This window comes from Chrysochloris asiatica, unplaced genomic scaffold, assembly GCF_000296735.1.
Source record: "Chrysochloris asiatica unplaced genomic scaffold, ChrAsi1.0 scaffold00089, whole genome shotgun sequence".
In the NCBI taxonomy this organism is placed as follows: domain Eukaryota; kingdom Metazoa; phylum Chordata; class Mammalia; order Afrosoricida; family Chrysochloridae; genus Chrysochloris; species Chrysochloris asiatica.
Window position 1 is genome coordinate 8,073,394 of NW_006408607.1, and position 12,184 is coordinate 8,085,577.

At 39.2% G+C, this 12,184-nt stretch overlaps 1 protein-coding gene across 2 annotated transcripts in view; it reads left to right on the forward strand.

The window, feature by feature from the left end:
- The window catches only part of TBC1D19 (TBC1 domain family, member 19), a 304,338-nt gene that overhangs the window by 184,037 nt on the left and 108,117 nt on the right, over positions 1–12,184 (forward strand). For both annotated transcript variants that reach the window (XM_006866308.1, XM_006866309.1), the window contains 2 exons: positions 6,745–6,783; positions 8,240–8,352. In XM_006866308.1, coding sequence (XP_006866370.1) covers positions 6,745–6,783; positions 8,240–8,352 — 152 coding nt within the window. The remainder of the gene's footprint in view (positions 1–6,744; positions 6,784–8,239; positions 8,353–12,184) is intronic.

A 12,184-nucleotide genomic window follows, 5' to 3' on the forward strand; every position in this document is an offset into this window, starting at 1 on the left:
CAATCCACAATAAAAACCTTAAATTAGAAAAAAAAAAAAAAGTTAATGAGGAAATGGAAATAAAAGATCATTTAATTTTTCTATGAACTTTTTAAAGCTCCCTCTACTAACCCACAAGGTCAGCAGTTCAAATCCATCAGCCCTCTGTGGGAGAACTAGGAAGCTGTCTGCTCCCATAAAGATTTATTTATAGCCTTGGAAACCCTACACAGGATTACTATGAGTCAGAATAAACTCAATGGCAGTGGTTAAAAAAAAAAAAATCACATCATGGGGGCTGGGGGGTCTCTATGTCTCAGCTGCCATTCCACTGAGAATCCTAGCTTAGTCAAGTTGACAGAAAACCTTAACTATCCCACCAGACTTATTTAATCCATATGCAGAGCAAATCATTTGAGAAGCTGGATTATATGAGGAAGAATGCAGCATCAGGATTGGAGGAAGGTTCATTAACAACCACTTTTATGCAGATTATACAACCTTGCTTGCCATGGCATGAGTACTTGAAGCATATACTGAGTTAGGTCAAAAGCATAGCCTTCAATATGGATTATATCTCAATGTAAAGAAAACAAAAATCCTCACAACTAGACCAATAAGCAATGTCATGATACACAGAGAAGAGTGAAATTGTCAAGCATTTCATTTTACTTGGACGTGTAATCAACATCCATAGAAACAGCAGTCAGGTAATTTAGTGATATGTTCCATTGAGCACATTTACTGCAAAATGCCTTTTTAATTGTTTGAAGAACAAAGATGTCACTGTGAGTACTAATTTGGGCCCACCAAAAGTCATAGTATTTTCCATCATTCATACGTATGGAAAAGCTAGACAGTACGGAAGACCAGCAACAGTATATGTGTGTGAAGAGTATTGAATAGACCATGGACTGCCAGAAAAACAATTTTGTATTAGGAGTACAACCAGAGTACTCCTTGGAAGCGAGGATAGCAATACTTTATCTCACGTACTTTGGACATTTTCTCAGAAGCGACAGGTCCCTGGAGAAGAACCTCATGCTTGGGAAAGTGGAGGGTCATTTAAAAAGAGGAAAACCTTCAAAGAAGTGGATTGACGCAGTCAGTGCAGCCATGGTGAGGATAGTGCAGGATGAGGCTGTGTTTCTGCTGGACATAGAGTGGGTATGAGTCAGAATGTGCTCGGTGGCACCTAACAATAACGACTACAGTGTTTGCATCTATTCAGGTTAGCAGATACTGTCTCACGGTATCTATTTTAGTATCCACTGAAGTCGAGACAGTGTCTACTTAAGTCAAGACCGTATCCACTGAAGTCGAGACCATGTCTACTAAAGTAGTATTATCAATTTACGCTTCCAGTGTTCTGTACCACTACTGGTTGTTGTGACCCGTCTTCTTTGTTTTAGTCATTCTGGTAATGCATAGTAATGTTGCACTCTAGATTTTGCAGAGTATGGTGTGAGGTAGGAATATGACTGCCAATATAAGACTGAGAAAATGGAGCTATTAAGTCACTTGCCCAAGCTTGCATAGTAATCACTAGAGGTAGGATTAAAGACTAACAGTCCAACTGCAGAGTCTCCTACAATATGCCCCTCCCCTTCCCTCCGCCTTCATTAAGCTGTTCTTGTAGTGTTGGCTATTTCATTTGCATAGATCCCTTAATGTATAGACAGAAGACATGCATGTAACGCCTGCTTTTAGTGGAGATCTAGTAGAAAAGTGACAGATAAAACTCAATATGGTATTTGCTATAATTACATGTAAGTAACTGTTATTGCTGAGGAAAAAGCATCAAAGCCTGCCAGGAGGAGGTTGACAATCTTAGTTGACACCGATAATTTTGTTCTGGCTACTTTTCCAAGAGAGGGCAGTAGTAGTTGCATGGTAGAATTCTCTCCTCCATGCAGGAGGCCCAGGTTCAATTCCCAGCCAGTGTACCTCATGCACATCCTTTACCCTTCTGTGAGTGGCTATGATGTTGAACAGGTTTCAGAGATGCTTCCAGACAGAGGCAGACTAGGAAGAATGTCCTGGTAATTGAAAATCCAACAGAAAACCTATGGATTATTCTTTGTGCATGGGGTCACTAGGGAATTGGGACTGACTTGATAGCAACAAAGAACACTTTTCAAAGAAGTACTGTTAAAAACTGGGTTAAATTAGTGTTCATCCAATGAATTTGTTTTTCATCATATAGCATTTGGGATTTTGCCTGATTTGTTAGGTAACAGTATCACTTGAAAAAATAGAATGTTGGCCACATATAACTATTTTTGTCTAGATTTCACTTTTATTTTTATTTTATAGTCTATGACTATGGTTTTTATGTAAGTGTCCAAAGAAAAATCTTTGCTATTATAATATAGAATGTTTATATAACAACAGTTAAAAACATCAGACGCATATTGGGTGAAGAGGATGGCAAAAAAATAATGATAATATATATATTTAAAATCAGTTACAATTTTTTTCTTCATCTTTGTGTAAAAACAAAAACAAAATCAAAAGGCATACCCATTTTCATACAGACTCACAGATGTGCATTTATTTTGAACGGCACATACATACATTCAGTAAAACCTTTGTAAGAGCCATGGTGGGCAGGGTTAGCTTTCTTTCACAAGGTCTTAGGGCATATATATGTGGTATTATTTGGCTGGATGTATATAATGAATATATAGAATCTTATTTCATGAGGATTCTGCTGAATAGACATTTTCTACAACTTGTCATTTCTAAAAGAAAAAAGCATCTTCAGTTGGAGCGAGCAGCATTTTTCAATTGGGCTCCGGGAAGCACCCATCAGATGCCCTGGAAAAGAGGATCCTGGTGTCAGTTGAGGTTTCAGAATGGTCATGCTATCTTCGCATCTCAAAGACTGCGAATAAGTAAACTCTTTTAGCTCAGCATCTCCCAAAGTCACTTCACAACAGAACAGCTCCCCCAAGTGGCACCGGTATTATGTTGAAAACTTATGGTTCTGACTTCTTTGAACCTTTTATCTTTCTCAGGCTAGAAAATGACATTTGGAAAAGAAAATGATTGCACTTCACATAATTGAATGGTTAAATTCTGTAAATGAGTTATTTTTAATGTTTATTTTATTTAATCTTGGGTAATAAAGTACTAGAATCATTCAGTAGTATCATCCACTTTTTTTTTTTTCTTAAATGTTTTATTGTGAATTATGTGATAGTTTACATGGGAGAACATTAGTTTTACATTCATTCTATCATATATTGTCTCATTGTCATGGTTACAATCCCCTCCATGCAATCCTTCCCCCATATCCCCCAGGTCTTCAGCACACAGTCACTCTCCCTCTCTGGATCTAAAGTCTCCAGCTGCTCCATCTCTCCACGTCATCATCTCTGGCTCCATTTCAGGCATCACTGCTTCTCTGGGTAGGGTCCCGCTCTCTGCTCTTCTCCCTTGATGGTCCTAGGGACCTCCGCCCCTAGACTGAAAAGTTAATCACTCCCCTCCTTGCTATAAAATGGTTACCTTTACATTTCCAATCCTCACAGTCGGTCCTGATAACAATTATTCACTATTGTATCACAAGAGACCCCCATCTGCATTTCATTGTATCAGCCCCACCTAGACATATTGAATACTACTCACTGGAGATTCTATCTTCTTCCAGGCCCTCTGGATCTAGGTTCCCTCTTGAAAGCTTGTAAGCCAGTCACTTCTTGCCTTTGTAGCCCCCCACTCTCCATTTTGGGTAGCCAATGTCCAAGTTGCCCATCCCTGTCTACTCTGTGTGTGGAGGGGGTGGGAATGATTTTTGCTTTAAGGACTTGTTCCCTCTTTTGAGCTACTGCTTCCATAGGTGTAGGTCAAGTTCATCAAATTGTATGAGAAAACTTTTTTTTTTTTTCCTCTTCTTTTTACTTCTGGTTGAGCTCTGGTCATCCAGTCACTGAAGCCAGGATAAGTGGGTATTATCTGCAAGTGTGGGTGTTCTTATGCATATGCCCTCTCTTCTTATCAGCTGGACGCTTCACTCTCCATTCTAGACCTCTGTGGCTATGTCACTGACTCTGGGCCCAAGAGTCCCCAGGTCTTGCCACACTGCTGGTCAACCAGGTCTCCACCCGATTTCACAGAAGTCTATTGAACATTGTAGGGCTTAGCTCACCGCTTCCTTGCTAAAAGTTTTTCCCTCACTTCCCCTTATTGGTGTTGAGCGTGGTCACCAATCAGAGCGTGTATTCCCATTGAGTCTTAGTCTTGGAAGGGGGTTTGCACTGAGGGGACCCGACCACTTGCCTTGATGTTTCCTGGACAAGCAAGTTGCTTGTTCTTGTAGTAACAGTCAGTCTGCCTATGTTGTTATATGTTTTTCCTATAGGTCTTTCTTTCAAGAATTATCTTTCTGTTCTAGCCACTCCAGGCTGGTCTGCTTGTCCTTTCAAGTGGGAGTTTCCCATCTCTGGAGATCTGGATGTGGTTCAGGCTTCCACCTATAGTCTTATGTATTGCAGAGGCTCCGCAGGAAGCCTCCTTCACTGGGCACGTTGTAGCCCCATTTTAGGGATTCCAATCAGTTATAGGCAGAAGACGGATTTACAAGCTTTCTATGGTGATGCTTTTCGCTGTTCCTTTCTCTCCCCATCCAGTGTCTATTTTATAATATAAAGTATCATCCACTTTTACTAGAGACAAGAATTGGCTGACAAATTTTGATTCTTTGTTTACTTAGTCTTGGCACTCATAAAATAAAGCTGTTTGGTGGTGTTTTATATATATATTCTTTGAAATAAATATATTTAAATACTATAGTGATAGAAAACGATTATATGTTGGCAGGAGCCTCAAGCACATTAGTTGGTCATTTGTTTATCCTCTTCTACTAATTACTTTGAATACATTAGGAACAAAATAAACTAAGAGTTGAGGGTCCTGTGGTTCAAATAATCTATTTAGTAGACCCCCAGCTTTACAGATTATTTTAAAATCTCAAAATATTATCTAACACTGAAAAGAAATTAAGCATGTATTCATTCTCTGATTAAGAAAACTCTTCTGATTTTACCTCAGTGTTTTCATTTTATGTATCAAACTTAAGCTAAGTGTCATCAAGTTGGTTCCAACTCATAGTGCCCCTGTATAGGATTTCACAGGAGTGGCTGGTGGGTGCAACCTTGCAGTTAGCAGTCCAGTAGCACACCAGGGTGCCAAATATTAAACTAGAGGTTTTATTATTATCAAAACTTGTTGTTGTTAAGTGCCATTGAGTCTGTTTCAACTCAGCGACCCTGTATAGGGTTCCCAAAGAGCAGCTGGTAAGCTTGAACCACGTAGGTACAAAGCCAGCCTTGGCCCATTCATCAGTTCTCACCCTGCTGACCTCCATCCCTTTTCCTTCTTTCCAAGAGAGCTGTAAGAAACCGTGATGATGCAGTGGTAAAGGACTGGGCGGTTAGCCGCGAGGTCCTAGCTTCAAACCCACCAGTGGCTCTGCAGAAGAAAGGTGTGGCCAACTGTTCTCATGAAGATCGCAGCCTTGGAAACCCAATGGTGCACTTCCACTCTGTCCAATAGGACCACTGTGAATTGGAATCAACTCCATGGTTCAAACCCACAAGCCACTCCTTAGAATCCCTATGCAGGGTCGATATGAGTCAGAACCGACTCGACAGCACTTAACAACATTTGAGTCTTTTGATGAACAGAAGGGTTTTTGGCTTTGTTTTTAAATATGGTCCAATTTATGAACCTTTTTCTTTTGTGATTGGTATACACTTTTAAGAGAAAGAAAAGTTACCTCCCTTAAAATCATTTATATGGAGCTCTGGTAGCGTAATGGTTACTGCTAACCTCAAGGTCAGCAGTTTGAAGCTCCCAGCTGTTTTGCAGGAAAAAGATGAGGCTTTCTGCTCTCATAAAGATTTACAGCCTCGGAAACTTTACATAGGGTCTCTATGAGGACTGATTCAATAGCTCTTAATAACAACAATAACATAACTTTTAAAATTGGCATTTGTATAATAGTACACTTGCCTATATGATATTAGACTTTGTTGTTGTTGCTGTTGTTAAGTGCTATGAGTCATTTCTGACTCATAGCGAACCTGTATAGGGTTTCCAGGGAGCAGTCGGTAAGCTTGAACTTCAGACATTTGTTGTTCAAACCAACCTTGCAGTCCAGTGCATTAATCCGCAACTTGAGATTAAAATGGAAGTGGGACTTTGCAAATGAAGCTGTCAATAAGTTGTGTGTGTGTGTACGTGTGTGTTGTTTTTAAGAAAAATAATCAAAGATAAATGAACATGGAAATGTGTCATGGAAACATACGCTTATTTTAATAAAGGAAAAATTAGCTTATCAAGTTTTCTTATGAAACCTATTTTACTCCCTCTATTTTCTATAAATTTTAAACAACTTAGATTTTTTTAAAGTTTTTCTACATACAAAGAAAAATATTTTCCTAATTTTTTTATAGTGTCGTTATGCTTTAAAAATAATTAAATGTATCAGTACCAGAAAAAAGTACTTAGTGTTATGTGTACAAATACATAGTTGGTTACATTGTTACTGATAAGTGCTGTTGGGTCAGTTCTGACTACTACCACTCCTACCAACCCTGCATAGGGTTTCCAAGGAGCAGCTGGTGAGTTTGAACTGCCAACCCTGTGGCTCAAACTGACCTTGTGGTCCAGTGCCTAACTACAGCAGGCGCCATGCTAGGACTCCATAGCTGGTCATACTTGTGCCTAATGATTTTATTTTCTTTGAACATTTCCTAGAACTTTTTGAAAATGAACATGTGCGTATAGGACAGAAAGGTAAGCTTTTGCTTATATTTGTCATAATTTTTGAAAACTCAGATAATCCCAAGTGATGTCTCTATCCTCTTTGAGAAGTTTAAAACCTCACAAATAACATCTAACTACGTAGATAGTATCATGAGCCTCTTTATAAAGAGATGAAATGCATCATTTATGCTTTATCCACAAATGTCCTATCAAGAAGTACACGGCTGATTCCCATAACACATGCAGATGCACATGCCTCCGGGAGGCTAGCTTGATCCATTCAGCAGTAGAATTTCATTTCAAAATCAAAGAGGCCGGTTCTCTTTTTGATGCGCCCACACACTTCTCATTAGTGTTAATGGAAGTACACTTCTACACCAGCACAAAATGTGCCTATTGTTCCTGATGTCTGTTCACGGTGGGAACACTGAATAGCCCAGGCGGTGCTTAGTGTTGTGCGAAAAGCATTTCCCTATCTTCTGAAGGTGCTATTTGCCTTGTTTTTATAAGTCCCTATTTTATTGTCTTTGAAATATGAAATGCAGCTAAGTCCTGTGTCAGACGAACCTTCTATGGCAATGATACGTACTGTCAGACACCAGACTCCCTCATTGCAAGTTTTCAAAATTATTTTTGTTTGAAAGGTTTCATGTGTATGATTTAACTCTTTCATTCACCATAACTGCCAATGAAAGATTGTGCTTCATCTCTTTGTTTAATGTGGTCCCTCCCTCGGTTTCTTACGGCCGTGTCTTTTTCATTGGGCTTTCTAAGAAGGGAGGGGCTATAATGGTTCTGGTAGTCCCGCTTCAGCAGCTGTCTTGTCCGACAGCCTTTCTTCCTTTCGGGTCTGTATGTCCACTTTAAATAGCTGATTTGTTGTTGTTGTTTTTCATTAAAGGAAAGGAAGGCAAAAGGATAATGTATTAATTTTGTGAACTAGGCTGTATAAGAATAATTTTGAGATTTCTTAAAAAGTTATCTTTTTTGTTTTCACTTCTTGAAAAAAGCCTCTTTTCTGTTGATTTTGGCAGTTGACTGGCTAGCCATTTAATAGAATGGACATTTAAAATTTTTGTACATGATAATAATTTATAGCCATTTCACTTCCCATGTACCTGTACCTATTAGGGTTTAGTAGAAAATGGAGAAGAACTTCAGGGTGTCTATAGATATGACTTCACTTGGTTGTGGAATTCTAAACTTATCGCACATAGGCATCACTGACTTCTGATACATGGAGCTATAGCTAAAGTAAAGTAAGCTCAAGTTACCTACAAGTAAAAACTTTTAGGAGACTAGGTAGGAGGTAGACTTGCTTAAGGCTTAAAGCTTGTAGGACTGTGATTAGAGTTGTATCAAACTTCGGAGAGTAAACGAAGGTTGTCAAGAAATGATGTAATACTGTTAGCTATAAAGTTTCCTAAGAGATTGTAAATGAAACATGTCCATGCCACTTTTACTTTACGGGTTTTCCGTTTGACAGTTTTAGCGGAAGAAGATAGCGCCGCGGCTCAGCAGTATGTCAGACAAGGAAGCCCCACGGCCCTGAGAGCTGAGCTGTGGGCTCTCATTTTGAATATCTCCAGTCAACCTGAGGTAAGGAGTACAAAGGAGAGGCCAAATTTGGGCTATTAATGTTTATTTTTCAAAAGTCAGTTATTCAAAATAGGTGAACATTTGTTTCTTAGTTTAATGTGTAGCCCCCTTATTTCCAAATTCACTGTAGTTTTGAGTTCTAACACATGTAATTTAAGTACTGTGCTTAACGTAGGAATTTTTGTTATTAGTAACTCATTAGTGTAAATTTATGCAAACGATAGAACAATAAATGAAATTTTGAGAAATGAAACCTGACAATCCAGAATAGTGAAAATGTGTGTAGATACATAGGAATGTTAGAATGGTGGTGGTTATGTGCCGTGGAGTCAGTTCAGACTCACAGCGACTCCATACAGGGTTTCCGAGGCTGTAAATCTTTACGGGAGCAGAAAGCCTCATCTTTCTCTCACAGAACAGCTGGTAGTTTCGAACTGCTGATCTTGAGGTTATAACCACTACGCTACTAGAGCTCCTTAATGTTAGAATTGTTGTTGTAGTTGTTAAAGACCGTGGAGTAGGTACGACTCTTAGTGACCCTGCACAGGGTTCCCAAGGCTGCAAATTTTTACAGGAGCAAAAAACCTCATCTTTCTCCCGTGGAACAGCTGGTAGTTTCAAACTGAATGTTAGAACATTGTTGTTGTTATGTGCCATGGAATCAGTTCCGACTCATAGTGACCCTATACAGGGTTTCCGAGGCTGTAAATCTTTACGGGAGCAGAAAGCCGCATCTTTCTCGTGCAGAACAGCTGGTAGTTTCAAACTGCTGACCTTACGGTTCGCAGCCCGATTCGTAACCACTACGCTACCAGAGCTCCTTGAATGTTACAATAGACAGGAATAAATAAGGGCACCTCAGTATATGTGAATGGACACTTTGTCCCTCTAGTTGCTGTTGAAATATGCATTCTTTTTAGGGTTCTAAAACTTGACAGATTTTTATGGGTTGTTTTTTCTAAGTATAAGAATATTTTTTCTAGGAAATAAACTGAATATGAAGAGAAACCACCAACAGACAGGTAATAGATTTAATAAAAGAAAAATTATGCAAGACCTTGATTCCTTTTGAAGTATTCTTACTGGGGATTTCTTTTTTCAGATTAAGCCCAATCATCACATAAATTTTCCATTAAATTTTAATTAATTTCAAATTAGTAGTTACCTAGCACAGTGGTTAAAAACAGATTTTTCAATCTGGTTTCAGCTCCTAACTCCCCCGATGTATTAGAAATAACATCCTTGGGCAAGTTGCTTAAATTTCTTCACACCTCAGTTTGTTGTTGTTGTTGTTGTTGTTGAGTGCCATCGAGTCGGGTCCGACCCATAGCGACCCTGTACAGGGTTTCCGAGGGTGTAAATCCTTACGGGAGTAGAAAGCCTCATCTTTCTCCCGCGGAGCGGCTGGTAGTTTCGAACCGCTGACCTTAAGGTTCGCAGCCCGATTCGTAACCACTACGCTACCAGACACCTCAGTTTAGCAGCACTTAAATAGAGATAATAATATTTATAGCACAATGTGATTTTAGGAATTAATGTATGTTCATGGCGGTAATAATAGTAATTGCATATCATATATAGTTATAAGTTAGCTATAAAATGATCGTTTTTAAGAAAATAAAGCATTATTAATATCTAAAACTACCTCTCTAACCTCTGCATATTATGGATGCATGTGTGTGTATCTATGTGGTTTAATTGGCCTCTGTCAACAGCAGTGTCAACCTCACTTGTTTCCTTAAAGAAAAAAATAAAACTTGTGATTTATTTCAAAGCAGTTTTAGACTTTGGGAGTGGCACTTTAGAAATAATGGCTTCAGAATAGATTTCAGTGTATATTGGACACTTACAAAGCAGTCCCTAAGTAGCACAAATGGTTAAGCACTTGCCTAGTAACAGAAAGGTTGGCATTTTGAACCTACCCAGGGAGTCCTCAGAAGAAAGATCTGGCAATCTGTCTCTAAGAGATCACAGCCATGACAACCATACGGGTCACAGTTCTCACCAAGAGTCAAAACAGCAGCAACGGGTTTGGTCTCTCTGGTTCGGGGCTCTCATGAGGGTACCACTTCCTGCAAACGAGGATGCAGCTCTTCCTTCTCCACTCTCCACGGGACTTGTAGATGGCCTACCAACTTCCTTTGCTGTTCAGGAGTTAGCTCTCTCCTCAGTAGAAAAACTACTGCCATTTCAAAAGCCTATTTAAATTTTTAAAAAATATGTATCCTAGTATAAAACTAGTATTCTCAGATAATGACTGTTTCTTTTAATGCTCAAAGTTGATTTTTACACTGAACTTTGGAGCTAGTAGTCATCATCATTTTCTAAATACAAAGTACCAAGTCTATTCCATCTGTAGATTGAAATTATTATTTTCAAAAAAGCAGTCTTGATTTTATTAAATGAAATGCTTGCCAGCACTTATACTCATTCGAAACTGTAAAACCTGTGACCTCAAAGGCCTATGTTGTTGTTAAGTGCCATCAAGTTGGTTCCAGTGTAGGGTTTCCAAGGAGCAGCTGGTGGGTTTGAACTGTCCACTTTGGAGTTAGCAGTCCAATGCTTATCCTACAGTGCCACACCAGGACTCCAAAGGCCTGTAACAATTCCACAATAATTATTTGTAGGTGGTACCCTAGAAGAAGTGGAGAGAATACTCCTCTTTCTTCCAAGTCTGCTTTATTCTGCAGTCTCCACTAGAATCTGCCCACCATGGATGACCCTGTTTAGTGTTTCTGAGGAACAGCTGGTAAAGTTGAACTGCCATCCTTGCAGTTCAAACTGACCTTATGGTCGAGTGCTTTTTCGTACAGTGCCACACTAGTTCACGTAAACATCTCAGATTCAGATACGCAAACTCTCCGTGGGTTCTCTTTTTCAGTACTAGTGTTCACTGAGGTTTCCCGTATTATGTTACTTAATAATGCCTTTTAGATTTGACTCCTAAATATATAGTAAATCCAAAAAATTTTGTGTATCCTCACTACTGCAACTCCATTTTTAATTGCCTCGTATGCATGTGAAAGTTGGACAGTGAATAAGGAAGGCCTTAGAAGAATTGATTCATTGGAGTTATGGTGTTAGAAAAGAATATTAAATGTACCGTGGACTGCTAGAAGAACAAACACATCTGTGTTGGAAGAACTACATACCGCCAGAATGCTCCTTAGAATCCAGGATGGTGAGACTTGGTCTCTCATACTTTGGACATGTTATGAGGAGGGACCAGTCCCTGGAGAAGGACATCATGCTTGGTAAAGTTGAGGGTCAGTGAAAAAAGGGAAGACCCCTAAGGAGCTGGATTGGCACAGTGGCATCGGCAATGAGCTCAAATGTAACAATTGTGAGGATGGTGCAAGACTAAACAGTTTTTTGTTCTGTTATGCATCAGGTCACTATGAGTCGGAACTGACTCGAGGGCACCTAAAAACAGTAACCACTCCATTTCCGAAGATCATCATCTCTTGCCTGAATTACCTGGTCTTCTTGTCTGTAAACTTGCTCGCTTCAAATCCTTTCTCAAGCCTGCTTCTAAAACAGCGATCTGGTATCTCACTTCTCCTACTTAAAACCATTTCTTTCTTTCTTTTTTTAATTTAAGGTTTTTATTGTGGATTTTTATAGGACACATCATCAGTTTCACGTTCAACAATTCGTATAACTTGTTTCATTACATTAATTATAATCCCCTCCATATACCATCAGTTAAACGAATTTCTCTGTATCCACTTTAGCTTTTTAAAAAACACACAAACAAAAAAACCCACTTAGGCATATGCAATAATTTACATCTCCAAAGGGCACATTCTGCAAGTCTGCTCCTGGCCACCAG